Below are 15707 nucleotides of genomic sequence, written 5' to 3'. Positions count from 1 at the left end.
GTTGGTTGGCACAGACTCGGTGGGCCGAAGGGCCTGTTTCAGTGCTGTGTCTCGAAATAAATAAATAAATAAAAGTAGGTGCCAGTGTTGTAGCTGTACTCGAACAGCTTGGCTAGGGGCTCAGCTAGCTCCAGTGCACAAGTCTTCAGTGCTACTGCCAGGATGTTGTCAGGGTCCACAGCCTTGGATGTATTCAGAACCTTCAGTCGTTTCTGGACAACACGTGGAGCAGGGCACATTTTTAATTTTTCATAGCAATTTCAGTTATTTGGTCGTCATTTGACAATATATTCTTATGCAATATCTTTTATATTTTATAGCATCAAACATTTCTGACTGAAATGCTCACCATTGTCTGTGACAGATTCTGAACAAACTCTGCAAGCGTGGAGTTTTTTAGCACTTTGAACACTGTATATTTCACTTTTTCTTCATCGTACATGTCATTACCCTGATGTCCACAGAACTGGTCTTCTGTTACTATCTAAAGTGAACAAAATGCAGGAATCAGTTGCCAAGTTTTAATTCTGAAATAAAGAATTCTACAATACTGCAATACAACAAAAGCTGTTCACATTTTTCTTCATCTCAGCCACTTAATTAAAATTGCACTAAGCAATTAATTTGATCGAAGAAAACTATGGGGTTAATTGGAGATTATGGGGGAAACGAAAGTTGAGTAGAGTGTAAAAACAAGCTCCCAATTCTCTATCTCCCATTTTGTATTACTGTCCAAACCAATTTCATGCTATTCCCCCAATTTCATCCAGGGCATTTTGCAGTTTGTTGGCACCAATTGTGACTGTGCAATGTAATTTGTCATAAAAAAAAAACCTGAAGGCAATTAAGACCAGTTTTATTTATTCTCAATCAACTCCTAGCAGAATTTTGTCACCAAATGAGTGTTCATCTATAGCGCTTATAACATAAGAAATAGGGCCAGTTAGCCCTTTGAGACTGCTCTACCATTCAATAAGATCATGGCTGATCTATCTTCTCAACTCCACCTTCCTGCACTGTTCCCATATCCCTCAATTCCCTTTGTGCCCAAAAATATACCAACGTCCATCTTGAATACACTTGAAGACTAAGCATCCACAGCTCTCTGGGGTACAGAATACAAAGATTCACAGCCCATTGAGTGAAGAAATTCCTCATCTTAGTCCTAAATGGCCGTCACTTTAAGATTCTGATTCTGTTCTAAATTCCCTCAGTCAGGGGAGACATTTTCTTAGCATCTACCCTGTCAAGCCCCTTAAGAATTTTACATGTTTCATTTAGATCACCTCGTTCTTCTAAACTCTAGGGAATACAGGCCTAGTCTATTCAATCTCTCCTCATAGGGCAAACCCTTCAGCCCAGGAACCATCTATTGAACCTTTGTTGCACTCCTTCGAAGTAGGGCAAGTATGCCCTACCTCAGGTAAGGAGAGCAAAACTGCACACAGTACTCTAGGTGTGGCCATACCAATGCCCCAAATAATTGTAATTAAGACCTCCTTACTCATATTAAAGGGGTGGGGGGAAAAGGAGAGAGGAGGAGGAGGAAAGGGAGAGGAGGAGGGGGGGGGAAGAAAGGGAGAGGAGGAGGGGGGGGGAAGAAAGGGAGAGGAGGAGGGGGGGGAAGAAAGGGAGAGGAGGAGGGGGGGGAAGAAAGGGAGAGGAGGAGGGGGGGAAGAAAGGGAGAGGAGGAGGGGGGGAAGAAAGGGAGAGGAGGAGGGGGGGAAGAAAGGGAGAGGAGGAGGGGGAGGAAGAAAGGGAGAGGGGGAGGGGGAGGAAGAAAGGGAGAGGGGGAGGGGGAGGAGGCGGGGGAAGAAAGGGAGAGGGGGGGGAGGAGGGGGAAGAAAGGGAGAGGAGGAGGGGGGGGAAGAAAGGGAGAGGAGGAGGGGGGGAAGAAAGGGAGAGGAGGAGGGGGAGGAAGAAAGGGAGAGGGGGAGGGGGAGGAGGCGGGGGAAGAAAGGGAGAGGGGGGGGAGGAGGGGGAAGAAAGGGAGAGGGGGAGGGGGAGGAGGCGGGGGAAGAAAGGGGGAGGGGGAGGAGGAGGGGGAAGAAAGGGCGAGGGGGAGGGGGAGGAGGAGGGGGAAGAAAGGGCGAGGGGGAGGAGGAGGGGGAAGAAAGGGCGAGGGGGAGGAGGAGGGGGAAGAAAGGGCGAGGGGGAGGAGGAGGGGGAAGAAAGGGAGAGGGGGGGGAGGAGGGGGAAGAAAGGGAGAGGAGGAGGGGGGGGAAGAAAGGGAGAGGAGGAGGGGGGGAAGAAAGGGAGAGGAGGAGGAGGGGGAAGAAAGGGAGAGGGGGAGGGGGAGGAGGAGGGGGAAGAAAGGGCGAGGGGGAGGAGGAGGGGGAAGAAAGGGAGAGGGGGGGAGGAGGGGGAAGAAAGGGAGAGGAGGAGGGGGGGGAAGAAAGGGAGAGGAGGAGGGGGGGAAGAAAGGGAGAGGAGGAGGGGGAGGAAGAAAGGGAGAGGGGGAGGGGGAGGAGGCGGGGGAAGAAAGGGAGAGGGGGGGGAGGAGGGGGAAGAAAGGGAGAGGGGGAGGGGGAGGAGGCGGGGGAAGAAAGGGCGAGGGGGAGGGGGAGGAGGAGGGGGAAGAAAGGGCGAGGGGGAGGGGGAGGAGGAGGGGGAAGAAAGGGCGAGGGGGAGGGGGAGGAGGAGGGGGAAGAAAGGGCGAGGGGGAGGGGGAGGAGGAGGGGGAAGAAAGGGAGAGGAGGAGGGGGGGGAAGAAAGGGAGAGGAGGAGGGGGGGGAAGAAAGGGAGAGGAGGAGGGGGGGGAAGAAAGGGAGAGGAGGAGGGGGGGAAGAAAGGGAGAGGAGGAGGGGGAGGAAGAAAGGGAGAGGGGGAGGGGGAGGAGGCGGGGGAAGAAAGGGAGAGGGGGGGGAGGAGGGGGAAGAAAGGGAGAGGAGGAGGGGGGGGAAGAAAGGGAGAGGAGGAGGGGGGGAAGAAAGGGAGAGGAGGAGGGGGAGGAAGAAAGGGAGAGGGGGAGGGGGAGGAGGCGGGGGAAGAAAGGGAGAGGGGGGGGAGGAGGGGGAAGAAAGGGCGAGGGGGAGGGGGAGGAGGCGGGGGAAGAAAGGGCGAGGGGGAGGGGGAGGAGGAGGGGGAAGAAAGGGCGAGGGGGAGGGGGAGGAGGAGGGGGAAGAAAGGGCGAGGGGGAGGAGGAGGGGGAAGAAAGGGCGAGGGGGAGGAGGAGGGGGAAGAAAGGGCGAGGGGGAGGAGGAGGGGGAAGAAAGGGAGAGGGGGGGGAGGAGGGGGAAGAAAGGGAGAGGAGGAGGGGGGGGAAGAAAGGGAGAGGAGGAGGGGGGGAAGAAAGGGAGAGGAGGAGGAGGGGGAAGAAAGGGAGAGGGGGAGGGGGAGGAGGAGGGGGAAGAAAGGGCGAGGGGGAGGAGGAGGGGGAAGAAAGGGCGAGGGGGAGGAGGAGGGGGGGGAGGAGGGGGAAGAAAGGGAGAGGAGGAGGGGGGGGAAGAAAGGGAGAGGAGGAGGGGGAGGAAGAAAGGGAGAGGGGGAGGGGGAGGAGGCGGGGGAAGAAAGGGAGAGGGGGGGAGGAGGGGGAAGAAAGGGCGAGGGGGAGGGGGAGGAGGAGGGGGAAGAAAGGGCGAGGGGGAGGGGGAGGAGGAGGGGGAAGAAAGGGCGAGGGGGAGGGGGAGGAGGAGGGGGAAGAAAGGGCGAGGGGGAGGGGGAGGAGGAGGGGGAAGAAAGGGAGAGGGGGAGGGGGAGGAGGAGGGGGAAGAAAGGGCGAGGAGGAGGAGGAGGAGGGGAAGAAAGGGCGAGGAGGAGGAGGAGGAGGAGGGGGAAGAAAGGGCGAGGAGGAGGAGGAGGAGGAGGGGGAAGAAAGGGCGAGGAGGAGGAGGAGGAGGGGAAGAAAGGGCGAGGAGGAGGAGGAGGAGGGGGAAGAAAGGGCGAGGAGGAGGAGGAGGAGGGGGAAGAAAGGGCGAGGAGGAGGAGGAGGAGGGGGAAGAAAGGGCGAGGAGGAGGAGGAGGAGGGGGAAGAAAGGGCGAGGAGGAGGAGGAGGAGGGGAAGAAAGGGCGAGGAGGAGGAGGAGGAGGGGGAAGAAAGGGCGAGGAGGAGGAGGAGGAGGGGGAAGAAAGGGCGAGGAGGAGGAGGAGGAGGGGGAAGAAAGGGCGAGGAGGAGGAGGAGGAGGGGGAAGAAAGGGCGAGGAGGAGGAGGAGGAGGGGGAAGAAAGGGCGAGGAGGAGGAGGAGGAGGGGGAAGAAAGGGCGAGGAGGAGGAGGAGGAGGGGGAAGAAAGGGCGAGGAGGAGGAGGAGGAGGGGGAAGAAAGGGCGAGGAGGAGGAGGAGGAGGGGGAAGAAAGGGCGAGGAGGAGGAGGAGGAGGGGGAAGAAAGGGCGAGGAGGAGGAGGAGGAGGGGGAAGAAAGGGCGAGGAGGAGGAGGAGGAGGGGGAAGAAAGGGCGAGGAGGAGGAGGAGGAGGGGGAAGAAAGGGCGAGGAGGAGGAGGAGGAGGGGGAAGAAAGGGCGAGGAGGAGGAGGAGGAGGGGGAAGAAAGGGCGAGGAGGAGGAGGAGGAGGGGGAAGAAAGGGCGAGGAGGAGGAGGAGGAGGGGGAAGAAAGGGCGAGGAGGAGGAGGAGGAGGGGGAAGAAAGGGCGAGGAGGAGGAGGAGGAGGGGGAAGAAAGGGCGAGGAGGAGGAGGAGGAGGGGGAAGAAAGGGCGAGGAGGAGGAGGAGGAGGGGGAAGAAAGGGCGAGGAGGAGGAGGAGGAGGGGGAAGAAAGGGCGAGGAGGAGGAGGAGGAGGGGGAAGAAAGGGCGAGGAGGAGGAGGAGGAGGGGGAAGAAAGGGCGAGGAGGAGGAGGAGGAGGGGGAAGAAAGGGCGAGGAGGAGGAGGAGGAGGGGGAAGAAAGGGCGAGGAGGAGGAGGAGGAGGGGGAAGAAAGGGCGAGGAGGAGGAGGAGGAGGGGGAAGAAAGGGCGAGGAGGAGGAGGAGGAGGGGGAAGAAAGGGCGAGGAGGAGGAGGAGGAGGGGGAAGAAAGGGCGAGGAGGAGGAGGAGGAGGGGGAAGAAAGGGCGAGGAGGAGGAGGAGGAGGGGGAAGAAAGGGCGAGGAGGAGGAGGAGGAGGGGGAAGAAAGGGCGAGGAGGAGGAGGAGGAGGGGGAAGAAAGGGCGAGGAGGAGGAGGAGGAGGGGGAAGAAAGGGCGAGGAGGAGGAGGAGGAGGGGGAAGAAAGGGCGAGGAGGAGGAGGAGGAGGGGGAAGAAAGGGCGAGGAGGAGGAGGAGGAGGGGGAAGAAAGGGCGAGGAGGAGGAGGAGGAGGGGGAAGAAAGGGCGAGGAGGAGGAGGAGGAGGGGGAAGAAAGGGCGAGGAGGAGGAGGAGGAGGGGGAAGAAAGGGCGAGGAGGAGGAGGAGGAGGGGGAAGAAAGGGCGAGGAGGAGGAGGAGGAGGGGGAAGAAAGGGCGAGGAGGAGGAGGAGGAGGGGAAGAAAGGGCGAGGAGGAGGAGGAGGAGGGGAAGAAAGGGCGAGGAGGAGGAGGAGGAGGGGGAAGAAAGGGCGAGGAGGAGGAGGAGGAGGGGGAAGAAAGGGCGAGGAGGAGGAGGAGGAGGAGGGGGAAGAAAGGGCGAGGAGGAGGAGGAGGAGGGGGAAGAAAGGGCGAGGAGGAGGAGGAGGAGGAGGGGGAAGAAAGGGCGAGGAGGAGGAGGAGGAGGAGGGGGAAGAAAGGGCGAGGAGGAGGAGGAGGAGGAGGGGGAAGAAAGGGCGAGGAGGAGGAGGAGGAGGGGGAAGAAAGGGCGAGGAGGAGGAGGGGGAAGAAAGGGCGAGGAGGAGGAGGAGGGGGAAGAAAGGGCGAGGAGGAGGAGGAGGGGGAAGAAAGGGCGAGGAGGAGGAGGAGGGGGAAGAAAGGGCGAGGAGGAGGAGGAGGGGGAAGAAAGGGCGAGGAGGAGGAGGGGAAGAAAGGGCGAGGAGGAGGAGGGGGAAGAAAGGGCGAGGAGGAGGAGGGGGAAGAAAGGGCGAGGAGGAGGAGGGGGAAGAAAGGGCGAGGAGGAGGAGGGGGAAGAAAGGGCGAGGAGGAGGAGGGGGAAGAAAGGGCGAGGAGGAGGAGGGGGAAGAAAGGGCGAGGAGGAGGAGGGGGAAGAAAGGGCGAGGAGGAGGAGGGGGAAGAAAGGGCGAGGAGGAGGAGGAGGGGGAAGAAAGGGAGGAGGAGGGGGAGGAGGGGGAAGAAAGGGAGGAGGAGGGGGAAGAAAGGGAGGAGGGGGAAGAAAGGGAGGAGGAGGGGGAAGAAAGGGAGGAGGAGGAGGAGGAGGGGGAAGAAAGGGAGGAGGAGGAGGAGGGGGAAGAAAAGGAGGAGGAGGAGGGGGAAGAAAAGGAGGAGGAGGAGGGGGAAGAAAGGGAGAGGAGGAGGAGGAGGAGGAGGGGGAAGAGGGGGAAGAAAGAGAGGAGGAGGAGGAGGAGGGGGAAGAAAGGGAGGAGGAGGGGGAAGAAAGGGAGGAGGAGGAGGAGGAGGAGGAGGGGGAATGGAGCCTGGCATCAAGTCAGAGTTAAATATGATTTGAGCGGGGGACAACATATAGTGTCATATCTGCATTGTCATTCAACATTTTCATGTGATCAGATCACAGCTGCATTCCTACAGCCAGTGGGACATTTGGAATGAAAAACAATTTTAATAAAAATAAATGTTGTTTAACTGGATAATGGGTAAATCAAAGTAGGTGAAGTACTTTTTTCAAGCAAAAAAGCAAAAGCTCAGGATCTAGTTGGGATTTGTTATATATTTGCAGATAATCAAGTTTTTGAGGGCACTTAGTTCCTAAGCCCACAAAAAAAACCATATTCCATACACCAAAAGTAGAGGACAGATACTGTGTGTGACAGGCAAGTGCAGCGAGAATTACACGTTGGATTTAAATGATGTACGAGGGCTGCAGTACCTGCACTTGCATGTAGAGGTGTGCTTCTTGCCTTTCCTTTCTTTTCTGAGCCTCCACCCTCTTCTCTTCTTGCAGACGCTCCACCAGTTGTTGTGGAATGTTGTGGTCTGTGACAGCTTGTAAAACCTCACCTTTAAAACAGTTTTGAACACATTTGTATTCACAAATTACTTCGTGCACTAACCTAAAATGGGACAAACACAAACTCAAAACAAGGAGACAATTTAACCCAAATTCCTTTCACATCACCGGATGACCCAAAGTAATTCACAGCTAATTTGCAATCAAGATAATTAGCTATCAACGGAGATGCATAACAAGCTGATCTGCTTTGTCAATGTTAGTTCGGGAAGGAATATTGGTCACGAGTCCAGAGGAACACCGTGCTCTTCAAAAATGTGCTGTGATCTTGTTGCATTCACCTGAACAAGCAGATGGGGCCCAAGTTCAAAAGGTCAACAACACTCAGCAAAAGCAATGCATGTACTTGTCAACATTTGAAGCAATTTGCTTTTGATGCTGGAAAGCACAAAATTTAGGTTAATTTGTTAGATTTGTGGTAAAAAAGGTTTCTGGACAAACTAGATCAATAGCTTTTGTGTCATTTGTTAATCAGAAATTTACAAATATAGTTTAAAGCTATTTAATATATAAACCTACAATACAAGAACACAAGAAATAGGAGAAGTAGACCATATGGCCCATCGAGCCTACTCCATCATTCAATACGATCGTGGCTGTCTTGCGCTTCACAATGCCACTTTCCTACCCACTCCCCATATCCCTAGATTCCCTGTAGGACCAAGAATCTATCTATCCCAGCCTTAAATGTATTCAATGATGGAGCATCAACAACCCGCTGGGGTAGAGAATTCCGAAGATTCACAACCCTTTGACTGGAGTAATTTTTCATCTGAATGATTGACCCCTTATCCTGAGACCAAGCCCCTGCGTTTTAGATTCCCCGACCAGCGGAAACAACCTCTCAGCTTCTACCCAATCAAGCCCTTTCAGAATCTTGTATGTCTCAATTAGTTCACCTCATTCTTCTAAATTCCAGAGAATAAAGACCAATTTACTCAGCATATCATAGGACAATCCCCTCATCCCAGGGACCAACTTAGTAAATCTTCGCTGCACCGCCTCCAGCGCAAATATATCCTTTCTTAAATGACCAAAACTGCACACAGTATTCCAGGTGTGGTCTCACCAAAGCCCTGTACAATTTTAGTAGGGTTTCTTTATTCCTGTACTCCAATCCCCTTGCAATAAAGGCTAATGCCATTTGCCTTCTTAATAGCCTGCTGCACCTGCATGTTAACTTTGTGCGTTCCTTGTACGAGTACACTCACAAAAAAGCCTGCTACCTGACCCGAACCAGACGTCTGCCGGGTTCGGGTTGGGTCGGGCACACAAGTTAAGTGCTCTGCCGTTAAGAATTAGAAATTTTAAAAAAACTTAGCTGAGCTGGGACGAAACTGAGGCTGCGCAGTGAGCGAGTGCTGCAGCTTCGTGGAGCTTCTCAGTCGGAAGGCAAGTAAAGGGATGGTCAGGTCAGGCTCAGGTCCGCTGTGGATCTGTCGGGTTTGGGGGCGCGGGGTTCTTTTTTCCCCAACGTGAGCAGGCCTTTACCCTCAAGTCTCTCGGACCATCAATATTTCCCACTTTCACACCTTTTAAAAATATTCTGTTTTTCTATTTTTACGATAAAATGAACTTCACACTTCCCTACATTATACTCTTGTTGCTCACTCACTTAACCTTTCTATAACTCTTTGCAACCTCTCTATGCCCTCCCTGCAGCTCACTTTTCCACCAAGCTTTGTATCAACAAACTTAAGATACATTATTCTATCTCTTCATCAGAGTCATTAATATGGCGTAAATAGCTGAGGCTCCAGCACTGATCCTTGCGACACCCCACTATTCAGTGCCAACTTGAAAATGCCCCATTTAGGCCCACTCTGCTTCCTGTCTGTTAACCAAACCTCTATCCACACTAATATATTACCCCCAACACCATGAGCCCTGATCTTGTCTATTAATCTTTTATGTGGCACCTTATCGATATCTTTTGGAAATCCAGCTATACTACATCTACTGATTCTCCTTTATCTACTCTACCAGTTACATCATCAAAAAGCTCTAATAAGTTTGTCAAACAGGATCTTCCTTTAGTAAAACCATGCTGACTTGTTCTAATCATACTATGCTTTTCCAAGTGCAATGTTAAGACCTCTAATAATAATTTCCAGCATCTTCCCAACTGATGTTAGGCTAACTGGCCTGTAGTTCCCGGTTTTCACTCTATCTCCTTTCTTGAAAAGCGGTGTAACATTTGCCAACTTCCAATCTATAAAAGTACAAGACCGCACCTATAAGGCTACTGAAATGTAATGATGGACTGTCCATTAGTCTATCAAAATGCTTCCAATGTCCCCACAGATTGACTGCAGAAGTTTTGCCCAATCAATCCAATGCCACTGTGTTTTTAAATCAGAAAAAAAATGGCTCAAATCCAGTGACAAATGAGATCCTTTCATCAATGGTCAACTACCTTTAAAGACCTGTTAATTGGGTAAATGCACTGCAACATGTTTAAATCAGAGGGCAGAGTTTACTATTCAGCATTCAAAACTTTCTTACTTAGTTTTGATTCTCTGACGTACACCATCATGTAGGCGTTGGTGCAGTGTCGCACAGATAAGTCATCATCATGACCTCCATAGTTGTGTTCAATTGCTTCTTCTTTTGTACACCTTGATACAACATCGTCATCAAATTTACACCACTAAGAGGAAATAAAACAGAAGTATTTCACTCCATCCCAAATCATTTTATAGCTAACAAAAAAAGGAAGCAAACAAAATATGGTTACAAATATTGTTTCATTATCCATTTAAACTGAATTAACTGAAATGCTCTAAAAGGGGCCACTAGTTTTCACAAGACTATTAATATTCAATTCAGTGAATGGTATAAAAGGACGAACAGGGCATATCAGATATTACAATGCCTTAAGCATAGACTATTATACTGAAGAATGTGTTGCCGTTATGGTGTTTAATCAAACCATCAAATGTTAGCATACTAACTTAAGCACACTAACTTCAGCATTTCCTTGATGTTGTATGCTGTTGGGAAGATATATTGAAGTGTTTTTTAAATACTGTACCAAAGATAAATAAAATAGTAACCGCACTTAAGGGAAGTCAGAGCACTGTCCCTCTAATTACAAAAGGGAATGAGTACACAATAACACTTTCAATCAATTCTGAAAAATATCAGTCATCAACTTTCAACATAATTTTCAGTCAATACATGTACACTGCTCTGGGGTTAAAAGCAATGATCAGAAGTTACATCAATTGGTGCTTCTGGACTAAAGACTAAAATGACCTAAGAGGGGGAAAGACAATTTAGCCAGGTAGTGGAGTTAAGAGAAAATACAGAAAACTAATTAAATTGTGCTACTCTTTCACTGACATGTCAAAAACTTTAGTACTCGGTATAACAGAATGCATAAGGCAAGCAAATATCCTGTACCAATGTATGATGTGTAAAGCAACTAAGGTGAAGTTAAGAGCCTCAGATCACAATACTCTTTACAAAAATGTCAAATATGAAGCCACTGAATTTGGATAATTCTCCTCTCCCCTTAGGCAGTGACTTACTTGCATAGGCTTCACTAGTTGCTGTCAAACTTCTGTTACTTTCCCAAGATGGCCATTTTTCACACCAGATCTACTCTGCCACAAAAGGGAGGGAGGAGAGACTAGGCTACTAACAGAATCTGAGAATCTCCTGATTGGAATATTTCAGTACCATACTACATAGTGCATTTCTCCAGAGACATTGATTCTTTTTAGTTTTAACGTGGTAATGCCAATGATACTGTGGAAATTGAGACAAATTAAACCCTAGTGATATGAATAACATTGAACTGAAACACTCTGGACCATTGCTTGCATTAATTGATGTTGGTGTTAAACCAGCTTCTTTACTCCATCGGTAAATCCTCTAAATTAGCACTGCATTAAATATCAACAGGGTACTGAAATTCTCGCGACAGCTGATTGTTTTGTTAAAAAAGGTACAGTTCCAAAGTTCTCACGCCAGTTCACAAAATATATCTTCATGTTTATCACCATTTCCTCTAGAATTCTTTGGTTATTCTTATTTGTTGACAATGTAATGTTACAGTTTGCATGCAAAATGTTTCAAATAGAATACTGCTGAATTATGCGTGCAATGCAGTATACTAGTAACAGATTAATTTATAATTTTTTTTAAACCTATGCAGTAAAATTTCCACATCACACACCACCTTCCTGTACCTCAAAGATTTGCTGGCCATAAAGATATGCACAGATTTGCTAAGCAAAAGTTCAACAGATAATACAATTATTTCCCACTGTAGTCTGGTCATAATTAAGCATCCGGTTGAAATGCAAGCATGATCAGAACTGTGTAACTTCTGCTCAACTGCAATTGTAATCAGCCACCAGAAAGCAAGTTTATAGACAAGCTTTTCTTACAATGGAGGTTTGTGTCACATTTACATAACAGCCCAAACTGATCACTAATCAAGAGAGAAGACAGGACTCCAACTTCTGCTCAAAACACAGCACTCAGGTCCAATCACATCATTTTTACAATGTCAGTTTAAAAAATTACAAGAAACTGAAAATGCAAATTTGCCTTTCAACACTAAAAAATTAAATCTGAAACACCAAGTATTTATTTCCCTTTTACTATTTGAAATAATTGTAAGTAGTTTTTAACCCTAAAAATATTAACAAAAGTCCTAAATACATTCATTTATTCCCATATTTAGTAGCATGTACTTCTTGAATAATTTCCTTTGAAAGCTGTATCCTTCAATTTGTAGAAAACTTCAATTTGAAGAATTGGGATTAGGCATGAAATTTACAACCTTTTAAACTTTTTCCAGCTGCATAACAGGTAGAGCTGCAGCTTGAAGACCCTGATCACAGATGCATTTTGCTAACATTGTAAAAAAAAGGACGACGATGCAACTTGAAAAATTTATTCCTTGCATAGAATAAATGACAAGTTTTAAAATAACCTGTTAACTGAGCCTTTGTCCTGCAATTTTATAGCCAACTGATGTATAAAAAGAAATTGATCTTCTCACAATGGAAATAAGTTATTTCCAGCTTTTACAAATGATCCAGAAACTTAAAATTCCAGCTGCTCGAGGACATGTGTCGAGGACATGTGCTATGTCCAAAGCTGACCCTCCCACTCAAATAAAAAAAGGTAGCCCTAGTAAACTCATCAGGAGCTAAACTCTGCGAGGCCAATTACCTTAAATAAATATCAAAGTTTTTCTTCAAATTTCCACACAAATTCAACATTTTACAACACCCGAACAATAACTTTGGCTTGCTCATCAATAACACGCCCATCAAGCGTAGCTACTTCATCAGTGGTTTATATACTCACTTTACCATCACCCTTAGGGTTTAGGTAGACTACGTAATGTCCACCATGGTTATCTCCACTGTGCACCAACACTGCATGTAGTATGTAATTAGCAGAATCCTTGGGATCGGGTTTCTGCAGAAACTCGTCTAGGGGCAAATGCTCAGGAAATTCAAACCTTAAAAAATAAAATTAAATTGCCCTTAGAAAAATACTGCAACAGATGAGAAAACTGCACATTTTATATTTCAGCAAGTGTGTAAAATGAATTGGGAGTCCAAAGTTGGTTGGGATAATTTAGACTCAATACTAATTAACCTTTTGCTAGTATTGCAGTTTTACTGTGTGTGTGTGTAACACATTAACAGAAAATAGGCTCAAAATACAGTGAACAGAAACAATGCTAGTAGAGCACAAACTCTGCCAAGTCCCACTCGAGATAATTTACATTAACTTTTGAAACAATGGTGATAATACAAGGCAGTGGTTATGTGATACAAGAGATCTTAATAAAATGCTAGTTTAACTTGGCTATAATTTGTATAATTGTTCTTGGTTGCCATTATACCTAAAATCCCTGAATATTAAGTATTCAAAATGTTTTGTACCACCATACATCAGCTTCTTGGGGAAGGTCATAACAGACAATTGGGAATAATTCTGCTACTGGTTGACTGATGGCATACTGCATTCCAAAAGATTCATAATATGTGTAAAAGCTACTTCAAACATACCAAAAATGCACTTGCAAAGGTTGATGAACTACACTTTCCACTTAATTAAGTGAATCTGCAAGATACAAACTCAAAAAAAATAAAAAGAATTGTAATTTGGTACCTGATGCCAAGAAAAATTCACAGGTTCAGTCACAGAAGGGAGAAGATTTGAAAAGTTGGAAACAGGTATGGTGCAGAAAAGGAACCGACTGATTATATGATTAGACTGTATTACAGAACCATTTCCTATTTCTAAATGGAGAGGATTACAGAGGATAAAACACTCAATTTCCACATTTTACAAAATCTAGAACACTGATTAAAGTCCACTTTATTTCTGCGTAAAATCTTTGCAAAATTCTACTGTTGGCGCATTGAGGCAATTTGTTCCAACAACTGTCTTAAGACAGCAGTTTTCAAATTGCAGTGAAATTTCCAGCATGCTGACTGATCACAATTTAAATCATACATGTGATTTTAAAAAAATCTTCAGCAGTCTACCAATGTCTATAAAGGTATGGAACATACAAGGGGAATAAGGCGAACAGAAGGTGGCACAAATGTTAAGTAAAAGCAATCCTAAACTTCCAAATGACATGAACAAGTTGAAAATTAGTTGCACAGTGCATTTATATGCTGCATCTTTCTTGTACTGATACCTCCTGCCCAAAACAAAAAGTGCTTTCTCCAAATCATATTCTGCTCATGTATTTGTCCCTTTTAATATCAAAATACAGAAAGCCAGCTTGTAAAGAAACTGCACTTTTATCCATTCTCTGCACTTGGCTTTCTTACAATTAGAACCTGAAAATAAGCATTACATTTTCAAAGAACACCATTAAAAGTAAATGGCATGCATTGATGATAATTTGAATAATTCACCACAACATATTTTTGAAACAAACATGCAAGGGCAAACAAGCTACTCTTGAGGGGTTTATCTATCAATAATATCTAGTGCTGTATCCTGAAATTATGAAATAAATGCATCAACTGTTTCATATTTATACCAAATAGCATGTCCATTTTCCCCCAGGTTGAACTTGACGCCCCTTGCTTTCCCCTTAGTATCTATAGCCATGAGGACAGGTTAAAGGCCTGGTATCTGAGCTCCATCAGTCCTGTACCATCACGGACCACAAAGTGGTAGGTGAATGGCCTTGGGTAATTTCCCCTAATATTTCTGCCTGGGAGAGGTTGGCATAATATGATTGATTGGGGGACTGAGGAATGTAACCAGAGATTGTCTACCTCGGTCACCACGTTGGATCCAACTTAAAATGTGGAGACAACAGGATGCATAGCTATTTGAGAAATAAAAACAATTGTAACAAGGTAATTTACATGAATTATATATGTGTTGACTCAATTCATAGCTGCTACACATACTTTTCAGACAGCAGGCAGCTATAACAGTAAGTTGAATAAGCATGTCATAACTACTTTTAGTCTTGTTACCATGAAGATGTATAGATGCCACTTAACTAGAATGCATCATCAGAATTCAGGTTTGGATTCTGTTTGGAAATGAGAGGTGGTAGCCGTTTAATACACAAAATAAGTACCTAGTACCAAGACTGAGTAAGAGTCAATGTGGACAAAAATACAAGTCTGCTTACCTGTCATTTATCTTGATATTCTGATCAGTTTGTGGGTCATACATGAAACGCATAAGCTGAAGATGCAACACCGGGGGAAAGGTAAGAAACTTCACGCCCTTTTCTGCATCCTGTACACAATACATAAATAAGCTTATACATAACCCAAAAATCATGAGTCCAACATCAGGTATTTGATGCACAAGCCTAAATTTCCCCTAGTATGAGTGTTAAGTGATGCAATAACTATGCAATACTTGGGGGGCCTATATGCAGTACTTAGTACACCACAACTCTTGTATTAGTAGTTGGGAACTTTTCCGAATGACTATAAACTAGAGGTGCTCTTATTAGTGCTATAAACTTACTGAAGTGCCGCCTTGTACAGAGTTTTGGAATGATAAATGATAGAAAATATAGATGTTGTATGAGTTAACTATTGGAATGGATGTTCATTAGATTTCAAAGACAGGAGAGCTATTGGCAACCAGGACCAAACAAGTCCAGGTAGTCCTCAATATGCCTCTAGTAAAACATGATCAAAAACATCACAAAAGAGGGGATGATCAAATAATAAGACAGTTGTCATTATGACTTTATATACAACAAAATCAGAAATGCTAACTGACCCACCCATGACGAAGCTCACATCAAAATTACTACAATTAACAGCTCAATTTGAAAATTCAGACTGCAATTTGAAATATTTCTCAAATCTTAAGCCTTGAATGTAGTTTTAAAAAAAAAGAAAACTGGCAGGGGGAAAGAGTAAAACAGTATTTTTAATAAAATCTCTGAACTATTTATGCAGTAGACAATCTATACTAACTTGAATTTGCTTTTCATATTCTAACTGGTTTCTCTCCACACCTTAATTATAAATCAACATTTCCATACATCAAATACAACTTTTCCATACATCAATATCAAAAATATACCTGTAAACCGTGCTCGCCAGCATCGTATTTGTTGTCCCCATCCAGCTGCTCCACTGCTACATAATCTTTAAAAGACTCAAATACTGGAGAACAAAAAAAGCCAGAAGCTGTTAATTTACTGTCATTCTGAATGCATATATGAAATGCATATGT

General features: G+C 46.6%; 1 protein-coding gene across 5 annotated transcripts in view; it reads right to left on the bottom strand.

The window, feature by feature from the left end:
* The window catches only part of usp7 (ubiquitin specific peptidase 7 (herpes virus-associated)), a 107420-nt gene that overhangs the window by 37339 nt on the left and 54374 nt on the right, over positions 1-15707 (bottom strand). For all 5 annotated transcript variants that reach the window (XM_068056410.1, XM_068056412.1, XM_068056411.1 and 2 more), the window contains exons 11-16: positions 15555-15637; positions 14638-14747; positions 12324-12480; positions 9501-9645; positions 6855-6985; positions 350-484 (exon numbers count right to left, since the gene is read on the bottom strand). In XM_068056410.1, the coding sequence (XP_067912511.1) occupies positions 350-484; positions 6855-6985; positions 9501-9645; positions 12324-12480; positions 14638-14747; positions 15555-15637 (761 nt within the window). The remainder of the gene's footprint in view (positions 1-349; positions 485-6854; positions 6986-9500; positions 9646-12323; positions 12481-14637; positions 14748-15554; positions 15638-15707) is intronic.

This window comes from Heterodontus francisci, chromosome 24 (assembly GCF_036365525.1).
Source record: "Heterodontus francisci isolate sHetFra1 chromosome 24, sHetFra1.hap1, whole genome shotgun sequence".
Classification (NCBI taxonomy): domain Eukaryota; kingdom Metazoa; phylum Chordata; class Chondrichthyes; order Heterodontiformes; family Heterodontidae; genus Heterodontus; species Heterodontus francisci.
Note: the sequence above shows the minus strand (reverse complement) of the source record. Positions and strands in the feature narration are given on the sequence as shown.